General features: G+C 33.1%; 1 protein-coding gene across 6 annotated transcripts; it reads right to left on the reverse strand.

Annotated features, from left to right (window-relative positions):
* Nucleotides 1–616: 616 nt before the first annotated feature.
* LOC148625989 (uncharacterized) lies at nt 617–27,327 on the reverse strand. 6 transcript variants are annotated; one of them, XM_088569506.1, is made up of 10 exons: nt 27,294–27,327; nt 26,526–26,627; nt 16,038–16,163; nt 15,603–15,786; nt 13,743–14,048; nt 11,984–12,041; nt 9,821–9,927; nt 5,528–5,602; nt 4,472–4,522; nt 617–2,503 (listed from the first exon to the last, which is right to left on the reverse strand). In XM_088569506.1, exons 3-10 carry the CDS (start codon nt 16,071–16,073, stop codon nt 639–641), a joined length of 2,682 nt encoding a protein of 893 aa, XP_088425632.1. In that variant the 5' UTR covers nt 16,074–16,163; nt 26,526–26,627; nt 27,294–27,327; the 3' UTR covers nt 617–638. The 6 variants fall into 6 exon arrangements, with proteins under 6 accessions (XP_088425632.1, XP_088425635.1, XP_088425631.1 ...); XM_088569509.1 differs by lacking the exon at nt 27,294–27,327 and adding an exon at nt 18,666–18,913 and having other exon boundaries at nt 26,526–27,244; XM_088569505.1 differs by lacking the exon at nt 16,038–16,163 and having other exon boundaries at nt 15,603–15,782; nt 26,522–26,627; nt 27,298–27,326.

Genomic DNA, 27,327 nt, shown 5'->3' on the forward strand with positions numbered 1-27,327 from the left:
TTGTTAATGAACTGTCTAACATCTAGATATTGAAATACTACGTCTTCTATTACAAATGGTATGGAAAGCATCAATGCCGACAGCTTTAATGTTTATAGATAGCACGAAATTAATGAGGAAGATATTGTTCAAAGAGATAGTATAGCAATGTGTCCTCCAACATTATCTAATAGAGCAGATACTTATTCACCCACAAAAAAATGAGTGAAGACTCGAAAGTCTTACATTTAATACAACAAACCTATTCAAAACCAGTGTTGAAGAGTAATCGAGGGAACAAAAGTATGGTAAGCGTCTTCTGCTTATGAAGAATCAACTGCCGACCTGTTCATACGATGTCAAATCAGGACTTAAACGAGAGACATACAACAACGACAATAAGAAGAAATCTGTCCCCTTGGTAGAAATTGCTGCACCATAACAAACAATGTGTATTTGGTTGCAACTGTAAAGTTTTTGAGATGATACTTTTAGTCTTGCAGCAAAATAAGTTTTTTTTAATTAGTTTCGTATTCGTACGGTAAAAAAATTGTGAAGCTGCGGTAGACTCGGACATATAAACGTACACACTTAGATATCTAATAGAAGGTACATTACGGAAATAGGCAAGCAATAATTTAATCTGTATGTTGGGTGTTTTATTTAGAAAAATGTCTATCAATTAAATTAATCATAGCAGTATATATAGTGGAAGATGCAAATACCGGGACTTCTCTACAAAATGCAAAATCTACTGATAATTGCGAATCATTTATACTGACGGCTTTTGTTGCATTCTTTTGGCCTTTTTCAACTAGTTTAATCAATTCAGGAGCGACAAATGAATTCGGCTTTTTATATGCATTTTTAAAGAATAATACTAAACCCTCAAATACTTCTGGTCGCCCAAGATAGGTTATAATATCAAAAGGTGATTGTCCTTTGCAGTTTTTTGTAACAGGTTTAAATGGCGATTGTTTTCCCGATATACTGTTTAAAAGTTTAAGTAAAAATCTTTCCTCCCTCTCATAGCACCAAACACAAAAGTAGTGAAGTACTGTATTGTCCAACTTATCTACTTTTGTCAGCAAAAACTTCGTCTCTAAATCAGAATGTATGATGTCATTTACGACTTGTTCGAGTGCCTTCATATTATTATACTTATGGGCACTTAATGCATACCCTGAAGCTATAAACATAGAAAGATTCAGGTCAGAGGTTAACTGTACATCGTATGGAATGTCTAGAAATCTACTAAAAAATTCCAAAACCTGCATGGTATTTTTCTCGCTCATATGACCTGCTTTAGACAGTCGTTCGAATACGTTTTTCATTAATATTTGGTCGTTACAGTCCTCTGAAAAACGCTTCAAATAGTCTCCGATGTTTGCAGCTGTCTCTTTTGATTCTAGTAGTTCTTGAAGTAGCCTATTCGTATATTCTTGTAATACGTCTTTTCTGTCAAATGGAAGGCACAAAGTTGTTTCTTCTTTTCTTGGTTTATATGACTTAGTTCTACCCAACAACATTAAAGATTTTAAACTACTTTTCCTTATTACTACCTCGTGGTACAAACTGCCATAAGATATTAAAATTGCATCATAAATTGACTGATGTTGGAATAAATACAATCCACTGCGATTCAGTTCGACGTATTTTGCTAGTAGAATATGAGTCGCTTTCCAAATAGTCGTTTTCAATACTTTACCTTGTATGTTGAATATCTGAGACATTAATCCTTCAATTTTATCGTTGTCAACGGCAACCGGACCATTCTTACTTTCGGTAAATATAAAGACAAGTACACAATAGATGTATGCAGCAACAATGTTATTTCTGCCTTGTTCTACCATCTGATCAATTTCATAAACCAACTTTTCAGGTGGTTGGATGAAAAACAATGTCCCAAGCTTGAACACTTCCGGGTCAATGCAGAAATCGAAACACATCAAAGGAAACCCAATATATGGTTCACAATCAAGAATCTTTCGACGCTCACTACTACTACACGCATTAGCTGTTTGGTATTTTTTCAAATATTTATCGAACATATTTTCTTTCTCTTTTCCAGCATATCTAATTTCAAACATTACTTTCTCTACTGAAACATGAGGTTTCTCCTTTTTTAGAATATCTGTAATACCCAGAGATGCAGATTTTGCTAAAAAGATGATATTAATTTCTCCGGAATAGCCAAATAAATGATGTATTTGTTCTCGCTCAGCCTTATTTTCCAAGTCATCAAAAGAATGTGACAATTTTAAAACGACCAAATATTTTTTGTTGCCGCGAGGAAGAAACAATTTTTGTGAGATATTTTCGGACCTGAGCAAAACACATTTGAAATTGTCCTTTAAGTATCTGTTTGCAAGATGAAGAGCTATTGTAAGTTTGCCAGAACCCTTTCTTCCTGTGAGAATGAGCAACTTTTCTTTCCGGATCACGTGTTTAATCTCTTCATAGTTGAATGGCTCAACGTAACATTCGTCTGACATGGCTAAATTGATTTCTGTGACTGCTGACACTGTAAATACATATCAAAACACTTATAGCAAGTGCAAAAACATGGAAAACAGACATACACAACAAAGAACGTAAAGTAAATAAAATCATACATACAAAATAACAAAAACAAATGAGAACTCGGACTCCACTAAAAACTGGGAGCATGGACCAGGTGTACCGGTAGAATAAACGTCCTCTGCTTTTCTAGAAACACCCGCCGAGTTGCTCATAAAAAGTCAAGTCCGGGACAGACAAACGATTGATTGATTGTTTGGGTTTAACGTCCGAGCAGCAATATTTCAGCTATATTCAGACAATGAACATGAAATGGATGATAAAATGAACATGAATCATGATGAAATGAAAAAAAGGACGGAACACAAGGGTAATAGGGTCGAAATATTTTTATTGCCACTATAAAAAGGGAAAGATAGGTAAAGTCGGGCAATTTAGCCTCCTGTGGCGGAACGCAAAGGTTCCTACTTCTATCGAATACCACAACAGGGTTCTTTAACGTGCGAGTAACGTGGCATATTCCCCAACACAGTGCACCACTATGGTTTGCGGTCAGGTTTTATAGCCTGACAAACCCAGCATGTAACACGCCAGGGGCACCCCATTCCACCACCTGGGGCACATCTCCCAGTTGCTCTGTGGGCAGAGCGCCTAGCCCCCGGCTAAGTTCCTGAGCACTACTTAGTCGCCTTTTACAAGCTTATCGCTGCTGCAGGCCTATTCTTTGAACACCCAGACCTGCATGGAGCGTACACAAACGAGGAAAGGAAAACTATGAGTAATCAAGGGAACCAAGATTATAGCGGTAATCAAAAGAATTTAATCCAGGGACAAAGACCAGACATGGAAAACAGACATACACAACAAAGAACATAAAGTAACTAAAATCATACATACAAAGTAACAAAAGTAAATGAGCAACTCGGACTCCACTAAAAACTGGGAGCATGGACCAAGTGCACCGGTAGGGAAAGCGTCCTCTGCTTTTCTAGAAACACCCGCCGAGTTGCTCATAAAAAGTCAAGTCCAGGGTAGACAAACGAGGAAAGGAAAACTATGACCCGTTGAATAAATCAGTTTTCATGGTGCTGATGGATACACCATAACGATCCACGAGTTCACAATGACGACCATAAAACTTCTGTAGTGATGACTTCAATATTGAAGCAACATAACCCTGTTCCAGAAGCCTATTTGTTAGAGTTCTAGCGGATACAAAAAATCTGCGTAGTTTCGGCAAGCTCTGGCACAACGTATGAGTTGTGATATGAACACTAAATACGTAGGTGCAGAAGGGATGTTGCCAGAGATGAAAGGAAAGTTGACAATTCTGAATGGAAAGTCATCACGTTTGTCGTAAAGTTTGGTCAATAGTTTTCCTTTACCATCCATTTCTAAGTGTAGGTCAAGATATGAGGCTGAATTCATAGTGTCTGTATTAATCTTTATCTCAAGTTCTTTGGGGTAGATGCGATGTATCAAATTCCCGAAATTAGGATTGTTTAAAGATAATACGTCATCTATATAGCGGAAATTGAGATTGAAGGATCTAGCCAAACGATATTCTTTCTTTCGGATCAGATCAGCTATAAAGTCAGCGTCATAAGAATATAATCCATGAAACAGGCACAAAAGAATGTACAAAGAATCACAAGCAAATGAGAAGGCCGGACTCCACTTACAACTGGGAGCATGGACCTGATGCATCGGCAGGCTTAGCTTCCTCTTATATTAAATATTAGTATTCAGCTACCAGAAAAGCAATTAGTCATACAAGCGGATTATAGTACCTGCTGTACAATTATAAAAAAAATAAGACCACACCATTCGACCTTTATGATATGGGGTACGCGGTATTAGGTAATTGATATAAGTTTTAAAGAATCACTCATATTGCATATGCAATAAATTATCTTATATTCATGATATAACATGTTTTGGCTTTATATATAATATTAAATATATTTTTTACCTTCCTCATCAGTTAATGACTTCATAACCAACAGTTCCTTCACAAATAAACCTATAATAACAAATAGTCGTGTTTCAATGTTTTAGTACAAGGGAAACTGTTCTAAAAAGAATGATTAAACTGTAAATCTTTATGTTAGAATTTGCAACGACTTGATGTACAACTTTTCTTTCTTCACCATTTTTATGTGTTTGATAGCATTAACATTTACTTTTACTAAGACATATTTGATGCATTCAAAAATTGCAAAAGAAACAACTTACAAAGTCCTTCTTTTCCACTACTAGTATTTTACCTAATTATGCAAAATCGTTCTTTTATTTCAAAATATTTAAGTATTCAGAACTTTTGTTTCGCTATTTCCAGTTCTGAAATAGATGGGGTTCTTGGATTTTAAGTTTATTTTTTCCAAGTAATGATTAAGCATTTGAAATAATGTTGGGATTTTGCTTGGATTTTCTACAGACTGACTCTTGATATACGTATAAGTGATAAAGGGGTAATCAAGGGAACAAAGTAACTAAAATCATACATACAAAGTAACAAGAGCAAGTGAGCAACTCGGCCTCCACTATAAACTGGGAACGCGGACCATATGCACCGGTAGGGTAAGCGTCCTCTGCTTTTCTAGTTATGAAAATGAAAATTTCTATATTTCTTGTTTTACTGTTTCTTCTTCAGAGTAATCAAGGGAACAAAGATTCTAATGGATTTGTAATGATAGTAATCCAGGGACAAAGACCAGACATGGAAAACAGACATACACAACAAAGAACATAAAGTAACTAAAATCATACATACAGAGTAACAAAAGCAAAGAGAACTCGGACTCCACTAAAACCTGGAAGCATGGACAGGCGTACCGGTACGGCAAACGCCCTGTGCCTTTCTAGAAACACCCGCCGAGTTGCTCATAAAAAGTCCAGTCCGAGGTAGACGAACGAAGAAAAGTATAATATGTTTGTTAAGTATATCATCATGTTTCTTTATTACATAATGTATATATTGTTTTTTTATGCTTTATTCAATTTGTAAACTTTCTATCATAATACTTACTAATAATACATACTACAATCATAATGATGACACTGGCAATTATAACTGAAGCAATAATAGCAGACTTTCTTGCACCTGAAATTTGCACAAGCAAGCTTAAATGAAAGTATTGTGTCTGATTTTCAACTAATATGTCTTTAATTGATTTTTGTAAGCACTTTAACATATATTAAGTGTGAAAATGGAAGCTGGATAAATGCTATGACTAAAAAGTTTCATTAAAACTTAAAAATTTGCAATACCATTTATGTTCATAACATTCTTACAAACAAAACGTGTACTAAATCATATAATATTTAACAATACATATCTACGCACTATAAACAGATACGTAAAATCTACAAATACAAGTTTAGACGAAAAACAAAGCGATATTGCAATTTCTAACCAAAATTTGATTTCAGAACATCCATAAATTATTGAACACCTCCTGAAATGCAAGATTTCCCATATCATTTAGGTAAATTGAATATTATACTGTCATTGAAATGCATTGAAAATGAACATTTCAAGGGTAGATAACTCTGTCAAAAACCTCACATTTCTCAAATTCTATTGAAAAATTTCTGATGAAATCCAGTGATGCAGAGATCAAATAATGGTCTTTTCAAAAAGAGAGAGCATCCTTGAGTGAAATTATTTTTGTCAGATCGGCCAGGCTTTGACTAATGTAACTGTGCACAGGCGCGGAACCAAGGACAGGCGTGCCGGGCGTAGCCCGCCCCACCTAAATCGGTAAGAATAAAAATTTCAACGCAAGTTTCACCCTATAATATTTTTGCCTTGCTTTGTAGGCATTTAATTCAATTAACGCCCAGCCACCCCCCACCCCCCACCCCCAAACTCAAATCCTGGATACGCCCCTGGTACAGGTTTATCAGTTTATTACACATGTAGTAGTTAATATGATTACAAAATGTTATGGAAATATCAATCTTAAGATAGTAGACCCCCAAAATTTCCCATAACTCAATTTTCTTTAAATTTGTACATGATATTACACTAACTGTGGCGCATCATTTGTCATTGTTTTAAGAAAATTCACCGTGCAGATTTTAAACAATGAAGACAAAAATATTGATATATTGAAATCTGAATCACTGGGCAAACTGAACCATATCTGGCATTTTGGTGTCATTTTGACAATTTATTTAAATAAATAACTGAATATTAAGTCAGATTCTCTTCAAAAGGATTAATGTATCAGATTTAAAATGATTTTTTTTCTATCAAGTTTGTAGAAGAGATACTGGGCTTTTAATTTATCAAAATAACCAAAAAGGGGGGATAATTTTCTGATACTTCCTTATATAAAAATCTCTATTTTGCAAAAAAATCCATAATTCAATTTTCGTACAAAACTTACATTACATGGACTAAACATATGCAAATCAATAAACAAATTTTCGGAAAAGTTCACGGTGTATTTTTTTTACAAATGTTTAACGATTGTAAGGTAAGGCATTGAATTTTTTTTTAAATAATTAATCATTATGGGTAAAATCATGTTAATATTCAATAAGGTTACAAAGTATCAAATCATGATGACTTGTATTAATGAAAGAGTATTGCCGGGCACAGCTTGAGTCAACTACTGTTGCAAATTAATGTCTCACAAATATTCATACTTCTGCACATAGGGACAAACTTATATGCCAGACATAGTTCAATGCTGGAGTCATACGCTGAACAAAACAACAAAATGAAAACAGAAAGGTTGAAGTCTTATAAGGAATTATAAATTTTTTTTTTTTTTTTTTATCTCTAAAAGGTTTAGGAGTTATAAAACTGACAAGGTTATTGGTTAGCCGTACTGTCTCATGACAGAGATTATTTTCATATTTCAATTTGAATATTTTATCTAAAGGTTTACATTAGGAAGCATCATTTCAAACGTTTTCCCACCTTACAAAAATACATTGCTCAACGTAGCCATTTGAACGAGTAATCAAGGGAACCAAGGTTATAGCGATAATCAAAAGAATGTAATCCAGGGACAAAGACCAGACATGGAAAACAGACATACACAACAAAGAACATAAAGTAACTAAAATCATACATACAAAGTAACAAAAGCAAATGAGCAACTCGGACTCCACTAAAAATATTTAATCAATACTTCAAAAGAGCAGAGTTACTGGGGCTGGCATCTTTGTTCTAGAAGTTGAACCCTTTCTTTGTTCTAGAAGTTGAACCTTTTCTTTGGAGTTATTTCCCTTTAACATCAGTATTACTTTAAAGCTTGCATATTAGGAGTTTTTCAAACACTCTAGTGACTACAATTCTTTCAATTTGGATTACCTCCCTTACCCCAGGTCTACTACCTTAAAGAATTCGTAGGCATGTGTTGATAACACTAAGCATACAACATTAATTGCAATTTGCACAGCAAGAAGTTATTTATATAGAACTACTCACAACATGTACTAACGCAGAGAACACTGGCCGAATACCTAACATGTATTAGTTAAAAATCATTCAAGTTTCTCTTATTTGTGATCAAAGAAGAAACGTTGTCAGACATACAAATATGCATTAATTATATTAATACAGTAGGGGAACAAACATACTTGTTTGAAATAATTTGCATAATTAAGATAATGAAACAATGATGGAGTTTCTTTACTTTTGAGATATATCTTATGATAATGGTGTTACAGTAATCATTATCTGTTAAGGTTTAACAAATAAATGTAACAATTAATCTCGATGTTGAAACCTCCTTGAAACCCATTTCAATTCATTTCTTGCGTCCAAGTGAAAGCATACATTTTTAAGTCTATTGTTCGCGATTTATTGCACTCATAACTTCAGTACCGTATATTTGTATATGATTTGCATTATTACATATTACTACACCATCTTATGATTGCTGATCCGGCATATCAAGATTTTGTAAAGGCAAAAAGCTACTAGCAAGAAAGCAAGACAAATAAATATCTGGACCATCGGCATATACTTCTCAGCGTCTTCTATGTGGGTATATTAATCAAACGAGCATATCGTAGTCATAATTTATTATGTTCCCGCTGCTGCAAAAAAGTTTAAAGTGTATAAGTTCGATAACTCTTGTAAAACTTGTCGAATCAAAATGGGGTCCAATATGATCAACTGCAAATGGTGACTAATTCTATAAAATTTGAACAAATTCCGTCCAGCGGTTTTCTAAGATTTGTATCCACAAGTATGACCCGACGCACGGACACTGTTATTTCTATGTTTCCTTCCGGGTTAAAAATGTCCATGTAAAATATATTAGTAATAGCATAATACAATTGAACAAAATTTAAAGCTCAACATGATAAAAAGTAGGAAAATATCAACCAAATTTATTCGTAAGAGGAGGTGCATATATGTGTAAAAAGCGTGCAAAATTTGAATAGCACTGGTTCAACACTTTTCGAGTTACACATTACACAATGTAGGCGCCATTCTCAACATAAAGTGACAACAACGGCCGAATTCAACTTATTAAAAATGTACGAAAAATAATTTAATCAAATCTAATCAATTTTTTCAATAAAAGAAGTGCATATCTTCAATATGTACATAGTCACTGTGCAAAGTTTGTCACAAAATTGAATAATATTTGTTCGATACTTTTTGAGTTGCAGACTATCCTAAGTTAATACCCCTAAGAGTGTAAGACGCAAACAGAAGCATGGGCGGACGGTGACGGGGGTAAAAATAGAATAGATGGGTAAGTAGACATTTTTTTTCACATTTTCCAGCCAATGGGGAAACAATCTAAACTTTAAGGGTGGTTGAGACAAAAAAGCCATAAAATGTTTAGGGAAAGCACCAAAAAATAGGGTAGATAGGGTTGTAATAAACAAATAAATTATTTTTTGGCCAAAGTATCCTACGACGCAATCGTTGACTCACTTTAATTGCGAGTCAAATCTATTGTTTATATTTTCAATAAGTGTATCTAAAATAACAGTCAACTTAAGAACTATGTAATTTTTGAAACAAAAAAGTTAACACTGTTTTAGAACCAAAACAAACAAACAGGTGAGATAACAAGAAGCCTCCAGATTCTGGTAGATTAATCATTATATGATAGATTGAACGCAAAATATTTTTTATACGTTAAGGAATCAAAACCTTTTTTAAAACTACAAAAAGAAAAGAAAACAAATTTAAAACTTTTTTCAATACATGATGATTAATTGAAAGAGAAAACACAGATTAATTTGTATTGTGAGTATGGTTCCATATTACACAGCACGTTTTTGCAGCATATATTTTAAATATTCAAAAATTGAAAAGATAGACAAGTGAATTGCATACCATTTTCTCTCCCAGATAGATTATATGATGTTTTGTCAAGCTGAATATCCCTCAAAAAAGAGGATGTATACCAGGGTCTGTTAACAGTAGATGTAGTACTATCATCACTAAAACAGAAAATACATTTTATCAGGTTAGTAAATCGTTTGAATTGTTATTCTTATTGTATTGTACTCAATGTACCAGTTCGATGTAAAAAATACTCTCTTTATAAAAATATATTTTTTACATCATCATAATGTACATGGTGGAATGCAGATGTGTTTACAATGACTGTCCGTTAGATTTTGAATAGACCCAGTGTGTTAATCTGATCATTCCTTTCATATTTGATTAATCTTAGATAAACCTGAATGACTGCATAGGTCTTAAGTACCAGTCCATATAAAATTAAGACACTGCCTATGGTAAGGTGATTCATGATGTAGATAAACCCATGGATCAGACAATGCTTTTTGGACTACATATGCTGTGTTTTGTGGTAATAGTCCTTTCTGTGTTAAGGTCTGTACTTTTTAGAAAATCACACTTAAACCGTACACTGAAATCAACCAAATCAAACAAAACCAAGAACGATAACTCTTGCATAGGGCTAATTTCAGGTACAATCTATATAAATTTTATCACAAAAGTGCAAAACCTAAATGAAAAACTAAGACTAGTTATCTGGTTACATAAAACCAAGCAGTTATCAGCCTTGTAAAAAAAAAATAAAATTGTACAAAACGATCCAGAATACATGCATAACGGCTAAACAAAAGAGCTTCGGAATAATTTTCTTATATTTATTTTAAAGAGAAATGTTTTTAAAATGGAAGGACCTGTTATTTTACTAGTTATGTCCAAACAAAAGTTTATTGGTTTCTGTATAACAGTTTTTGTCATTCGTAATACTTCCTTTATTACTGTAACTTAAGCCTCTAAAGTATGATGCTAACACTTCTAGATACTGCATTACTAGGGGTGTACAGACAAAAGAGAAATTAAGGACGAAAATTTCATTATAAAAACATAATCCAACGATAATAAATGACTAAACAAGAAACAGACACACACAATTAAAAGAACATGAAATAACAAACAAACAAAAAACGCAAATTAAACAAAAACAATTGTAAAGAGCAACTCGGACTCCATTAAGAGACGGTAAACATTACTAATTCCATAATATGTCTCGTCACGAAAACGGAAGTATGAAATGACATTTATAACAACTTATAAAAGAATCGTTGGTGCGACAATTTATTCTGAAGATATAAGTACGTGATCATGAATTCAAATTCTACTTTTGGTAGGTTCGTAGGTCTAAAATGGGATTCCGTAATTCACTGTATCATTTTTATAAAGTACCAATCAGAAGTAGCCTAGTGGCAGGGTTGATAAACCACCGAAAAAAAAAGATTCATTTTACGAGAGCTATATAGGTGATATGTTCAAATAACTATAGTCCTTTCTGATTTTTATTTTCCGGAAAATCATTCATCCATCTCCAACTTAGATCAACCAAATCTAGCATTTACTGCAGAATGCTAATTTAACGCAATCTATTGGTATAATTTTATTTTTAAAGTGCAACAACTGAATGACAAACTATGTTTTAGGTAGCAGTCTTCTGAAGAATCGGGCAAATCCTGTAAATTGTGATAAACCCCAAAAAAGGCTACATATTTTTATTTTTTATTAGTTTATTTTTTTTTATTTTTTATTTTTTTTGTTGTTAAGCTGCTTTTTAAGTCTATATGGTGAAATGTAATAATTTATTCCAGTCTGTCTGCTCTTAGTAGATAATCCACATTGAAAATCCAACAGTTTCTCTTGTATTTCACTGCTATTTACAGAGTTATCTCCCTTAAATTTGAATTCTACAGTAAATTCTATATGAATTTCATCTCCTTAGAGCACAGGTTATATGAAAAACCACGTGTTTATTTCTGTCCACTATAACATTTTATACAAATATCAAAAATAAAAATATGTAGGCTTTCCAACCATGTATCACATTTTGCATGATTCTTAGCTGGAGTGCAACTTAAATTATGTAGTCTGTATATGCATCTGCATTAGAAGTAGAAGTAAAATATGTGTTTTTTCCACAGGCATAAATCACTTCATGTCTGATTTTTTTTTTTAATAAAACTGCTACACACAATATGTTATACATACACTATTGATGGTAAGATGGGACACATTAACAGTCCACCAGGTGAAACGCATTGATAATCTGCAAAATAACATAAACATCGGATTGTGTATGGTAACATATGTTATTGATTTCAGAATTCAATGATACATATTTGTACTGCCTCTATATTACTAGTAAGTCGTAAGATCAATTTCCATTTTACATTAGTTTCCAGAAAATCTTCATTTCTTCATATCATCTAAATTACACTATAACAATAAAATTGAAAGAGATGGCACTTCCTGTATATCCGTTACACCCTTCATTTCGTTTATTAAAAAGCAAGATAACGTAGCTTCGAGGATATAAATTGACCACCTTTGTGGATATAAACCACAAAAATCCCTCCAAAAAATGTAACACATTGTTAACAAATGAAACGCGCGATATGAGTGACGCTGAAGATCACCTATACTTGGAGAAATTACCGTTTTCGTCCTAAGAATATATACTCAATACTTTGCACTCATATGTTGTATTTGTATATATATATATATGATCATGACCGAGTAAGGGATTTCTTAACGTCCTTGGTTATTTGTTCATAAAAAATCATTTATGTACTTATCATCTATCACTTATTTTGTTATTTATATTGCAGTTTCTGGAGAGCAAGTTCTGACGAAATCGTTGCTTGAAATTAATTATTGCTTGCAAGAACTTTCTTTTGCGTTCTTTCTTCTAAAGAGTGTAAAAAAATTTCTAATACATGTAACTTCATGTGATCTATAACAACTATGCAGCTTGCATTCTCAGTTGTGGGACTTAAAAACTTCAGTATAGAAATATCCTTATTCGAAGTAACTGAAACCACACTGATTGTATCTTTTAAACTAAAAATTCTTATAATCCATATTTATACATGTAAGAAAATTCTTATAATCCATATCTGTACATGTATATGTATACAACCTGTTTTATGATATATATAGAAGTGTAAATCTAAACCTTAGTTTCTGAAAAACAGGACTTCAACTCTGAAAAACAGGTACCTTCCATTTCTCTATGTATAGCATTGGAAGTATCCTCCATCATTTTACCCCCTAATTTTAGTGGAGATGTATAGTAATAGAGGAGTCAATCCTTCCTTCCTTCCGTTACGAAGAGGAGTTCCCATGACTTAATTTTACTACCCCTACACCAAAAAACTTGCATAGAATATTTATACTTTTAAAAGAAGTATTGGAGTGCCCCCGCTCCCCCCCCCCGACCCGGGATCAATTGCCGGTAAATACCACTACATTTTATTTTCTAGCCAATGCAAACATATTCAAGACTAATCGAATTTTCGAATTTGCTCTTTGGACATTACTACTCTGGGTCCATACTTGCCCGTCGAGCATTACCAGTCTGTGTCCACGCTTGTAATTATGTTAAAAATGTGCGTGAAATCTTAGTTACAAAAGTCAACTAAAATAGTAAAACCTTTCTAAGCCGAACCCTGGAAATACGGAAACTGTCCAAACCAGACACTTCTAAAAACTCCGTTTATATATGAATATAATTTGAAACTTGATAAACCAAAAACGTCTTAATTAACCGACCCATTGTTTAATGTAAAAATGGGTTGGGTTTAGACAGGTTTAAAAATATTTTAAATATGTAAATCGAATGACAATGAATGAATGGGGATTCATTAGTCAGATAGTGAAATTTTAACTAAAAATGACATTCTATGACATCTTTTTTGTAATCTTAATAAGATTATTAGTGTTTGCTTTTCTTCAACAAAGTGCTTACCTGGTGTAAGCCTTTTTACATTATTGGAACACTTCTTCAAATAACATGTACAATCTTCGAGACTTGGTTTACAGTAACACGGATTTTTTGGTTTGTATAGGAAGTCATAGCCTCTCCTGTAGTCACAGCGACAGAACCGATCTGTGTAAGCGGATCCGTTAAGGTGGATTACTTGGCCTTCTCCATTACACTGTGATTTCTGGTAAACACATTCATTGAAGTCGGACGACCAGTATGGTTTTGGCTGGTAACGGCTTTGTGGGCAACTTCTTGAATTAAGGTTTCCCTCTAAGTACAAGTAACCACCTAGAAAAAAAGTTGTATTCGACAAGCTGGTGCCACATCCTAAGTCATAGATTGTTTTTCGCATCTACGTGGTCATTCTCTGTTAAGATAATCTAATCCGTGATTCCCTGCCTGCTTTTTAAAAGAGAGTGTGACGAGTAAACTGACTTTAGAATCACTATACACATGCAACCACTTCATTTGAGCGAGTTCTAAAATGCGGAAAAGTTATTTCTGTGAAAGTTTCGTTAAAATCTATTCAGTGGTGCAGGAAAAATTTATTACTTAACGAAATACCCTAAAACATAATACATGTATTTGGATTCTGCGTATCGTTTTTTCCACCATATCCATGTTATTTTTACCATAAAAACCAAATTTCATCCAAATCAACTTTGACGGGACAATCAGTTGCCATGGCAACAGCGATTTTTAAATTGTCTTGAAACATAAGAACTATGTACTCGCCATGTCATTTCGCCCTGGAAAACCAAATTTTATCCAAATCGGTTAATTTTTAATTTTTTACGGGAAACTGGGAACGGGCAACATATCGTTAGATAAGATTTGAAACAACTTCAGGTGGTACCGCAAGTGTGTGTCCAGTAATTACAGTTTCAGAGATCTCGGTCGGTCAAAAGCGGTAGAAACGGAGCATAATCAATTAAGGTTCCCAAACTTTGTTTTAGGGGCCCTAATAGCACTACAACATGAACAGCGACGAAAACAATACATGTGTATGTATACAAAATCTATGACAGGATGATGGTAGTTAATGTACATAACTGAAGGATTCAAGTTATTAATAAGATCAAGCATGTTTTAATGATCCATTATACTCATTATCGTAATAATTTGTGATGTTTTATTCTGTTCAATATTTTGTTGTTGTCTGTATTTGCTAGAGCTATGAAAGGGTTAAGGCTCCATTAAACCAATTCAATCCTGCTGCATTTCCTTCTGCCCATGCCAGGAATCTCTGGCCTTCGATGATAAATTGAGATATTAATTGAACTTAGGATTTTTTTAAGTATTCAGGGTATTGTGTGATTCATGCCTTAGCTGAACCGGAATATCTGTTGTTTTATGGGCCTTTCTCATGCAGGTGTAGGAATTTTTCAACCCTCATTGAATGTCCTTAGACAGTCTTACTTTATGCCTGGTGACGTTTCATGAAATATTTACCCATGCATCCTGATAATACCTAGTAGTAAATGTGATATCATTCTAGTAAACATGATGTAGGATAACCGAGCTTTTGTTGTACCAGATAATTATATGTATGAAGATCAAACTTTACAGATAGTTGAAATAATTGTCTTATTAAAAACCAAGTATAATGCCTTAACAGCAACATGTGTTTCACTGCAAGAATTTTAAAGAATCCATCCCCGACTAGTACATGTTTCAAAAATTACATTGTATTACCAGGGCAGGGATCTTTAAATTAAACAAACCTTAAACTCAGAATTCGAAATTCGAAAATACCTGTCAGAGTCCAACCAAATGCCTCAGTTTTACAACACATAGGCGGTCCATAATTCTATCTGAATACTATTGTAAAATGAATTGTACCTGCAGACACTCTTATTGCAGGAGAGCAACGAGTACTGTACTTCTTCTCCAATGAGTCGTATAAACAGTGAAAGTTTAGAAGAGGGTAGCATGCCAGATGTTTTGCAACACGCCGTTTCAAAGATGGCGGCGGACAACTTCCAAGCTTAAAAGCCTCTGGCAACTCTATTATCAAAGCAGCTACCTAAAAGTATTGTGGTATTTTAGAAAAGTTCTGATTTTATGAATACGAATAAATAAAATGAATAATAAAATGAAAATCAACTAAATTTCCATACATGTACATATGTCGTTTATTTCTCAGATAGTTGAGTAGACTATGTGCCGACAAGTGGACTTGTAAGACAATTTTTGGTTGTGCATGTAAGAAGTATCGCGGTCGTCCGTTAAAACATCAGTTTTTATCCACTGGCTGTAAATGAAAATTATACTTACAAGGCAAGCTATCCCAGCAGCTGTGTACGTAGCCATTTCATTGTAGTGAAATCAATAAATAATTTATCAGATTATTAGTGCAAATTGTGTATTGTGTACACCATGATACCTTCACTGGCACATTCGCTAATTTGAAACAAAAGAGAAAAATAAAAATGAAATATAAATAATCGATTTTTTACACTATATATATATACTTCATATGAAACTCATGATAATTTAGGTCATCGGAGTAAATAACAATAGGGAAAGGGAAAATAAAACTACACTTAGCTCATAAATCAAAGTGAAAATCATTCTTTTTTTATTGTTCATTAAAATCCATAACGTAATCAAAAAAGGGGTTCGGGAGACAAAAAAATATACTCCATTAAACCTTTCGTTCGAGTTACAATAATTGGATCCAAATCTATTCGAATCAAAAATCAAAATAGAAAGCACACAATGGTGTATTACTTTATTAGCATTCTCTGAAAATTTCATAAAAATACATCGACCTGATTTAGGATTTACGTACACTAATAAGTACAGTACCCCTACTATCCACCAACATATTATATATTAACATATAGGTTAATACCAAAGTCTACCACATATACTAATGGAAACCCAAACTCATTCATCTCATAATTATCCAAAATGGCATCATCTAAGTAAACGATATTTCCTTGAAAGTTGCATAGTACATAGAAATTCATGAAGTGATTCGGGGCGGGGTTAGCGGATACAAAATGGGTACACGTATCTCAACTACCGAAACATCCAAAATCATCAAAAATCTAAATAGCAAGTGAGCAATGCTAATCGTTAAATCAGAAACAAAATGAAGGAAGACAAAGGTTAATATTTTGATCACTTAATATCATTTTAAAGCTTTGGGATAATGTATATCCTTAAGTGGCCGTCTAGTTTGGCATGTCCCTATATTTTCTATCTTAGCCTCCTGTTTATTAAAGTTACTGGGTATAATTTTTTTTAAAGAAATGAAATAGTTTCGTACTTCAATACAATATAAATCACACATAATTGTCGGAAAACAATTAAGGAAAGAGCAACATTCAATGTCACGATTGTGACAGAAGTATTACAATCATATAACACAAATTTTCTGCATTTGCCATATCTCAAAACGCTATCATTTACAAGATTTATGCAGCTTAATACACTAGCTTAAATCTCTGGAAAAAGGAATATTTCATCGATAATGGTAAGGTTTCTATGCTGTATTGAAGTTACGAACATGAAATCATGTCAAAATTTTTAAGCTTCCTGGAGCCCGGTTAGGGGTCACTTATTGTAATATCATTCAAGAGACTCAACTGGCTCAATGTTTGATTCCTGGTCATAAACCAATTAAAAAAAAAAAAACAACAAAAATAAATAACATTAGAACAATTAAATTAAATCAAAACATTGTCACCGAACCTCCTCTCACTTTGCTGATTATACCCTAAAGTCTGAAAAATGTTTCTCAAAAATCGAAAAAAAGTTGAAGTGCATGAAATCCTTATCCGTTTCAGCTACACAGACAACTAATCGCGGCTATTTTTTTCCTCCACCTCACAACCTCGGACCCGCCCCTCCTAGATCATAGAAATTGGATTTTAAACAGCATTTCTTTATACAGATGGTAAACGTGGAATTTCAATACCTCAAAAATTTCTTTTTTCAAATGGCATTTAATAAATATTGTTTTAAACTGTATGGAATATCGATAGTTTCTTCTTCTCGTTGTTTGTTCCCTCAGTTATTCTTATATTTAAAGAAAAAAGAGAATATTGAAATTTAAAAATGCGAAAATTCATTTTATAACATACGAATGGAAACTTGATTAATAGAGAACAACCACAACGCAACGATGTTAACTTAAATGTACTTTTCAGGATTTCCTTATGTTTTCACAGGAAATATACAGTACATCTTTAACATGTATAATAACTATCATTAAACGTCAATTTCATTCTAAATGATTTACGTGATTACTTGAAAACCAGAGAGCACCTTGCAATAGGGTATGTAAGTCTCGTCATGTGACCCCGTGATTTCACCAGATTGGCTCCTAGTCTACCATTCAAAAGCATAGAGACTTGTCATTTAGAGAGCGTTGAGTTAAGTGTTGAGGGCAAAACATCTTTTAGTGTAAAAAATACCGATAAAAATAACAAAAATCTATTTCTACATGATAAAAGTATTAAGAACAAACATAAAATAGAAGATTTTGCAATGTTATACAGCGTTTCGAGTACCCGGAAGTAAACAATAAAAATGTAGATCGGTCCTCGGTTTTCAATATGGTATGTAAGTCTCGTCACGTGACTACGTGGTTTCGTAAGAATGGGTCCTAGTCTACCATTCAAATGTATGGAGATTCGTCATTAACATAGCATTGAGTTCAATATTAAAAGCGAAGTATCATTTTTGGGTAAAAATACTGATTAAAAATGACAATTATCAAGTTCTAAGAGATAAAATGTTTAGAATAGCATAAAATAAAAGATTTTGCAATGTGAAGCAGCGTTTGAATTTCCCGGAAGTACACACTAAAATGCATATCGGTCTTCGGATTTCAATGCGTTCTACACCGGAAATTCTGGAAGGGAAACTGAAAATGGAACGAGAATTACAAACCTTATACGTTCTACGTCGTATATTCCGGTAAAGAAAATGAAACTAGAACGATACTTAGATACCCTATATTTATTTGTTGACTTCGGCTATCAGCTTTGCGTCACATGATTGTAAGATAGGAAAGGCAATCATTGAGTTCGTTGTGCTGAAATTCTGTCATGTACATTTGTTTTTACAACCAAAGTTACATTTAGTGGAGGAACGTCAACGGTACGGAACTGGAGCTGCCTTGGAGTTTGCATTATATTCTGGAAGGGCAAAAGTAGTGCAGCATTTAATGGTGGTACATTGTGTACATCATACATGTAACTAGTTTGGTTTTGTGGCGGGAAATTATACCGGTGTCGGACCTACTCCTACAACAAATAAGAGGTTGGAATTCCGTTCCTCCATTCCCCAAAGTAAGGATGGCACCAAGTCAGAAAATAGGTTGTCAGACAACCTCTAGCACTGCTGGACCCACAGATTCGACCAGATAATAGTGCATGGGAGAAACGGATTATCGACCCAATCCACTACCCCATGCGGTATGTACCGTCAGATTCCAATGGCCTTCATGCACCAGCTAAAAATATTAACACAACTCTCTGTTCGTATCTTGTACATTTTAGGTTGCGATCACGCCATATTTGAAAAATTCATGAATAATATAGATTAAAGAACTATAACTCACCGATTCAAGAGTTCAGCCTACAACACTTAGGGCGGATTCAGGCGGAGTGCGCCTCCCCCCCTAAGATTTGCAAAGCATGGGTTGTCAGGAGTAGATTTAGGCGGTTTTAGGTTGAAACTTTAATTTCTCGCTAATTTTACCACAAAAGATATCTACATTGTACCCACTCTAGAAGAATATTTCATAAAATTAACCTCAAAAATTTTTAATTGTGCGCCCCCTAATCGAAAATCCTGGATCCGCCCCTGAACATAGCTAAGAAAAAGAATTGAATATCTTGTCCCTATTATAAAAGCACAACAATTTCAGTTTTTCTATATATATTCGATAAGGGTGGATCCAGATTTTCAAGTTGGGGGCGTACATGTAATTAGAATTAAAGACCAGGTGAAGCGAGGCAAGCAAAAATAAAAATTTCATGCGAAAAAAAAAAGTTTACTCATTCTTAATGGGCGTACGGCTGATGTCCCTATCCCTATTGTGTACCTTCAAATTCCACAGGCAGATTCAATTACCCTTCTTTTTTTCTCTGCATCTCTATCTGGAACTTATGTTTTTAATACCAATCGGACTGACAATCCTTTGTATATATAGGATTTTTATTGTCTACATAAAATACATGTAATTCAAAATTGGTTTTCACAGTCGGTTTCAAAAATATTGCTTAAATATGAACTAAGGGCGGAATTCATGTTAAAACTTTGTCATTTTTGTGCAGACCAAACTGTAGGTATAACCAGGGAAAGTTGGAAGTTTATTTAAATCATAAATGGTTTTCGATATCTGGAATTTTAACGGCTTGGATTTTAGCCTTCAAATTTTAAGATTTTGTAAGGAGCAAATTGTTCACTTTCGCCAGCATTTTCACGAAAATAACAAAATTTTCCAACGAAAGGTTGTTTCTAACCCCACTGGATACACTGGGACCAATATTACATGTTTTTGCCTACGCTAGTTCGACCTTTCCATTGGTGGTTTTTATTGAGTCTCAGTTTGCCGTTCTCACAATTATATCAAAGAAGCCAAAAAGGTTTCAAATGTGAAAAAGAATAAGTTACTATGCCCCAATTCACCTGCCTCTCGAAAGGCCCAACCCTCCTGATCAAAATATACACGATTTCTCCTCATCTTATGAAAGAACACAAATGTACCACTCAGGAAATTAATTTCCTTAATTCTCACTGGACTAGCTAAATGTGTAATTTTACACATGTGTAAAATGTGTGAAATGCACAACAAAGTAAACATAAAAACAAACTTTTTTCCCAGACCAAAAGTGGTATTTAAGTTTGCAAGCATATACTTCCTACGAACTACTTAGTAAGATACACTGAAATTCTTATATTACAGGTAAGTTTAAGATGCAAGTAATTACAGGCAAGAAAACATGGATAGTACTGTAGGCATCCTCACTAAGGCCTAGAAAATTTATATGTCAGTTTAAGGTTTCACTGGAAGAAAAAATAGGGTAGGTATAGGTAGGTTAAATCATTTTATTGACACTTATGGTAGGATGTCTTGACTTTAATAGTGCTCCACTGAAAATTGACAACTTAGCATCATTTCATAAAAAAATAATACCAAGAAATATGCTAGAGTAGAGAAAAAAATAGCACAGGTAGTGTAACCTTTAAAAGATATATCTTTCTCTGGCCTAAGAGAACAACCCATTACTCCAGTGCATTTATTGTCTTAAACCCTGATGATGTTGTCCCCTAGAAAGTATCAGACATTATTTAATTTCCCTTAATGTTGCATTACCTTCTAATTTGATATCAAAATTTCATTAAGGGGTTAAGAAAAAAATGCTCTTATGCATGTAAAACCATTATGGTGGATTATCTCCCTTTGCAGCTTTGAAGAATTATTGTCTTCTTATACACTTCCATTTAAGATCTATTATCCAGACTTTTATGCCTAACCTTCGCAGAAATATTTTTGAAATCCATTGACCACTTGAGAAATTTTAATTTTTTTAGAAATTTATGATACATATCCTTACACTCTCTAAAGTAAGAGAAAAACATCATTTTGTACTTTTTATGTCCTAAAACACAGCAACTATATACTTGTTTTTTTCTCAGCATTGTATAAATTAAATTGTTTTTCAATATAGATAAACAACACATGAAAATAAATACACAGTATATTTTTACTTCACAATGTGAAATGGTGAGCCTTTAGCAGGCATTTATAACAGGAAAAACCAAATGAATTTTGAAATACAAAAATACCAATATATATAGCAAATGATGTGAACAAACAGTGTTATAATGTGCTAAACAAAATAAACTTTGAACTCAAATTATGTCCCTTTGCAATATAGCCAGATCCTTGATTTGATGATGCAATTTAAAATCTCAGTGTTAAACTAAAAGTTAAAAATTGTTGTCCAGTGAGCCAATATTCTAGATACTAAGTTTTAGGAAACCAATAAAAAAAAGCAGAAAGTGGAGAAATCAGAAGTAAATGTACACACTAAAACATGAAAAACTAATTATTTATCACTTCTGCATCTGAATTTGCAAACTCAATGTAAGTATGCAGTTAATTCAAAAGGGAGGCATACACATACAGTGTATTCAGTAAATCATATTATAGTATAAAAAAAAATATCTGTCTAAATATTTTACTGAAGTAGTATAAAATACCTTAAATTAGGGATAATTGAGAAGTTTTTATTTTTGCAAAAATGTGACTAGAACATTCAAGTACTAAATCTATGACTTGCACGTTGTATTTATCATAAAGCTTTCTCTAAAAGGATCATGCTGCTTGGTTTAAAGACCAATGTAACTAGTATCGATGGAAACTTTAAATAATCTGTTGGAAAAAAAACATACAAAGTATATTTTAGCAATACAGTCAGATTCAGCATATTGAAGATTTCTAAGAACTCAATGCGTTACAAACCAAAACAAAGTTTTATTTTATCCCTTTTACATATATCAGAACCAAATTTAAAACAGTGTCCCAATTCTTAATTTGAAAAACATGTAATAAACCTGCCTATCATAGACTGCAAAACGTCTTGCATGCTACAGACTGAAAATACTTTCCACGAAACATTTTTTTTATTTCTTAACTGAAGCTTCAGCATAAGCTGAATTCCAATTTCCTTAAACCCAAATATCACTAGGTATGCAAATTTTAAAAATAAATTTTTGTATCATTCATATGTATACATGTACATGTTTTTTTTATATCAAAACTGGTTTTATAATTTTTAAAAGATAGTGAGTTTAAAAAAAATGAACAGCTGCACTAAAGCACATAACATTCCTTCCTTTTTAAAACAAACGCAGTATTAAAACTGAGTAAAATGTTAAAGTATTCAGATAATAAAAAAAATTTTTAAGTTATCATAATGATGAAAGCTAAAGGTACACATAGAGAAGTAAACCACAATACCTCTCTCCAGGACAGGTGTTGAAAAACTTTTAATGAACTAACAGACAGATAGACAAAGTTACTACTAGAGGGCACTGACACATCCACTAAGTCATAAATGTATTTGTACCTGCAAGCCTTCCATTACAGCTCATGTAAGCTAATATTTAAGTTCAACCTATTCAGTATTGAACACAGTTATGACAATGCATATTTGTATAAACAAAACTATCAAAAGATTGTGTTTTCTCATAAAATCTTTATTTCCTTAACATGCTTAATGTGTTCGTGATCTACATGTCCACTTATGTACATGTATATGCTGATTCAAATTTGATTAAGATAAAGGGATTAGAACCCAAGAACTTACTCTAAAGATTGTTATCAACAAAAAAGATAACTTAATTATCTCAATCTGCTATCTTTCAAATATACTGGTAACATAGTGTATGTTCAGGTACAAGTGTACTACATACATGACTCCAGTCAACATATAAAATCACACCCAATATATGTAATATAGTAATTTTTACTCCAGTCTGCATATAAAATCACTCTCTGCATATGTAGAACACACTTCTATACTCCAATTTGCTTATATAATTTATAAAATGCCACTTTCTAATTAGTCTGTGTGCACTTTTATACTACAGACTTTATGATTTTTAAATCAAAGTTATACATCTTTTCATCATATGAATATTGACACTCCAGAAATTTTGACAGTAAAATTGACAATTCCATCTCATGCATTTAAAGGGAGGGTCTCATTTTTTTCATATTTTTTAGTACATTATAGTTGAAAGAGGGTGGGTTGGACATTTTACTATTTTTTGAAAGAAGGGGGGTTCAATCCTGTTTTTCTAAGGTAAATTTATATTATGCCGACCCACACCTGGAGATAAAAAATGACTGTCCCTCAGTGTTAACCATGTGCAATGCATTTGATCTACATGTAGTTTAATGATCAAAAAATATGTTTTGTCAATATCAAGAACATGCTACATCAGATAATGTACCTCAATCACTATTGACTTAGTGATCTAATTGGCCAGCACACATAATTCCCAAGCACCTAAATGAAAGGTAAATGCACATGCACATATATGTAAAATGGCATGTTCATGTAATTGTACTTGCTAGGGATGATTCAATACAAAAGTTCATGGAAAGCAAGTAAGACCCCATGTCACAATGCTTTTTTTGCTTTTCAATTCTTTGATGATTAAGCATATATGTAGTATGATAATCAGGATAATACCAAATATAATACATACATGTTATGGTCAAAAGTACATGTACAATGACGTATGCATGTAGTCATGCATGCATACGTACTTCAAGCTAATAATGACACGAGTACAAACTTGTGCTAAGACATAAATTATCCTTTTAAAAAATGGCATTGTTACCTATATAAACGCTTTGTTTCAATGTACAAGTATATGTACCCAAGCAGTTATCAGAATGTACAAATACTTTTCTTTTTTGTCACAAATTATTTTTTGTAGCCTGAACAAAACATTGAGTGTCTCACTTCCGTTTAAGACTGGTTTATAATATTATAACAGACCAAGAGCAATTTATATCCCGCATATCAACATGTTATGTAGAATTATATAGGTTACTAGAATGTACAAATGATAAGTATATATTCCCTCAATAAGTAGCCCAAAAACTATTAATGCCATAGGTTTCCCTACTTTCTTGTGAATTTCATTCTTCTTGCTTTTTTTACACATAATGTATACAAATGTTCACTAATGTGGGTTCAAACAAAAATGTTAAGCTGCATGTTCATGTACAGTACATGCTAGTGTTTATCGTTATTATCATGTTACAATATTCATGTACACTTGTTGCTTTGGTAAAATCTGTAGTCCACAATGTTCTGAAGTGACTTGTGTCGGTATTAATAATTCACATGTTTATGTACAGACTGTTAATACGTGTAGGTACATGTTCTTTAATACATGTAGCTAACATTTTTGTACATGTATATAGCTTTTTAACTTCTTGTGATCATACTTAATGCACACAAAGTATAATCACTGCATGTCATTTATAAACATATATTTTGTGTAGTTACTGTCAGGGCAATTAAGGGGATAATTAGTGTATAGAAGATTCCATAAAGAAAAAGCAAGTCACACTAGCAAACCAGATCTGGGTCTGCTTAATTATCAACCAGTATCTTACATGTATGAAAACCTTTAATCATACATGTACATGTACATGTACATCAACTTAACAGGTTATTCTGCCCAGTACCAGTAATATAAAGTCCCTTGCGAAATGTAAAATCTATCCTGTCTCATAAAAAGTGTCTGAACAACATTCAATTTAATATATATCTACATTTGTAGAGTGATCCACTGTCACTGGAGAAATATACCAGCAACAACAACAGTAGCTTTCATCATCTTAACTCTTAGTCTACACATGCAGGCACGAGACTACAATTAATTTTCAAGTGCATTTCAATATACACATTTGAGCAGATTAAAAAAATTCCACCGGCGCAAACTGAATAAAACTTCTCTGGCCTAAAGATATGTACAAAGAGGATTTTATATATAAATTGTAGAAAATATTCCGCCTCGTAGCCAGACAGGTACAGACAGATAGATAACCATCTATGGGCCTCAATCAAAAAACATTTGAAGTTCACTTTTATTTGATGAATGCACATAGTGTGTGGTAAAAAGCTGAAAATATACAAAAAAGGATTTTCCTAAATAATTGTCCAATCAAAATTATCATACATTCAAAATATCAAAGATATTTATCAGAATCAAAATACAGATAACAAATAATACATCACACAATATTTTAAAGAAAAGTGTTATGAAATAAACTTGAATTATCTCCCTTTATGATGCAGGGGTAAGATCAATTTTTCAAACAGGAAAGTCTCCCCCTCAAAGTATCTCAAAATATCTCAAAACTGGTGAAGGGAATGTGGGATGCATAAATAATTATGATATATCATATTTTACGTCACAATATCATTAATACTGCAAGTGGAATGAAAACAACTCAAAATACCTATCATAAACTATAAAGGCATGGCTTATCTAGGCAAAATGTAAGAAAACAACATGTGTGCCAATTGTGTAAAAAATATCATTAATTTCTCTTTTCCCATCAAAAATATGTATGCAACTATAAAATGTAAGCATTAAAGATAATAATAAGACTTACATGAAAAAAAATCCCATGTAATTTTAACCTATTTTCTACCAATTAGAGGCAAAACTTCAGCAAATAAGTTTCCAGTAAAAATATGAAAAAATGTGGAAGGTACCTACCACCAAAGTTGAAACTATATTCGAAAACCAAGGGGAATTAATTGTGTTCTCGTACCTGCATGCCTGTGATATGCTTAGATTTAATTTTGTCCCTTTTTTGTCTACTGAGGTAAATATGTGTATATGATTGAGCTGATAACTTGGATATATTTCCAAGGAACACTGTTTATACACATATATATGTAGCCAAGATCTGACAGTACATCCTGCACAGGCACTTGTTTCTGTCAAAAAAGGGGGAGGGGTTGCCCCTCCATTTTACTGTTGACAGAAACAAGTGAGTGTACTGTGTGACACCAAGCAATCAGATAACCAACTTTATAAATAATTACAAAAGAAGAGAAGACGAAGTGCAAGTCAGTCTGGCTTTACTTTCACTTCTTTTTGGTGGCAAACCTGTGGTTGTAGACGCTTTTCCCGAACTTAAGTTTACCTTGCAAGAAAAAAAAGATTGATCAGACATATAAATCAACATTAAACACCTACCATTCCCCCGCTTTTGTCTTCAGTTCTTGGTGAATTCATGCCGAGTTACTTGAACAGATGTTGACAGCTGAGCTGACATTGTAGAAAAGCTTCACATTGATCCTGATGAATGACAAAAGCTGTTAATTGGTTGAAAGTTATCGGTGGGCTTGGCAAGATTCTACCAGTTTTCTTCAAAATATGCCTTTCGATCAGTTTTAATCAGAAAAATAAAAATTGTTTGTCAGATAAGAAGCTAAAATGTATCATATGAACAACGACATACTGTTTACACAATGCTAGTACGATGGCATTCGAACGTTTTCTCTCCAAATACACCACTCCATATGGTCCCGCCATTCTGATGTCACAGAAGTCAATGTAGAGTTATTTCCCTTAGCAAAAAAAACCCTCAAAGTACCTTAACACCATAACGAACACACAAATCGAAGCAATCAAGAATTGCACAAATACACCAAAATTATTAATGAATGTTGTTTGGCAAAGCGATTATCTTTTATAGACTTGACATTTTTGAAGGATTCTTTTAGTTTAAGATTTCTTTACTTTTATTAATGGAATGTCTTCTTTGACTCAGTGCTCCAGCACTTTCGTTTACATTAGTTTGGAACACCAGCTGAACTCTTTTGACATATGTAAAATGACAGTAATATATCAGTACATCAAACATTGTAAATTTTCCAGACCCAAATATGCAGAAAAAGTTTAAGTAACTAATTGATTATTTTGCCGTATAAGTAAATAAAAACGAAAAACAAACAAACTTACGTACGAACCCGATGGTACTATTAAACTGAAAAAC

The sequence above is a fragment of the Perna viridis genome, chromosome 2 (assembly GCF_037379345.1).
Source record: "Perna viridis isolate PV_CMFRI_1.1 ecotype Kerala chromosome 2, ASM3737934v1, whole genome shotgun sequence".
Classification (NCBI taxonomy): Eukaryota; Metazoa; Mollusca; class Bivalvia; order Mytilida; family Mytilidae; genus Perna; species Perna viridis.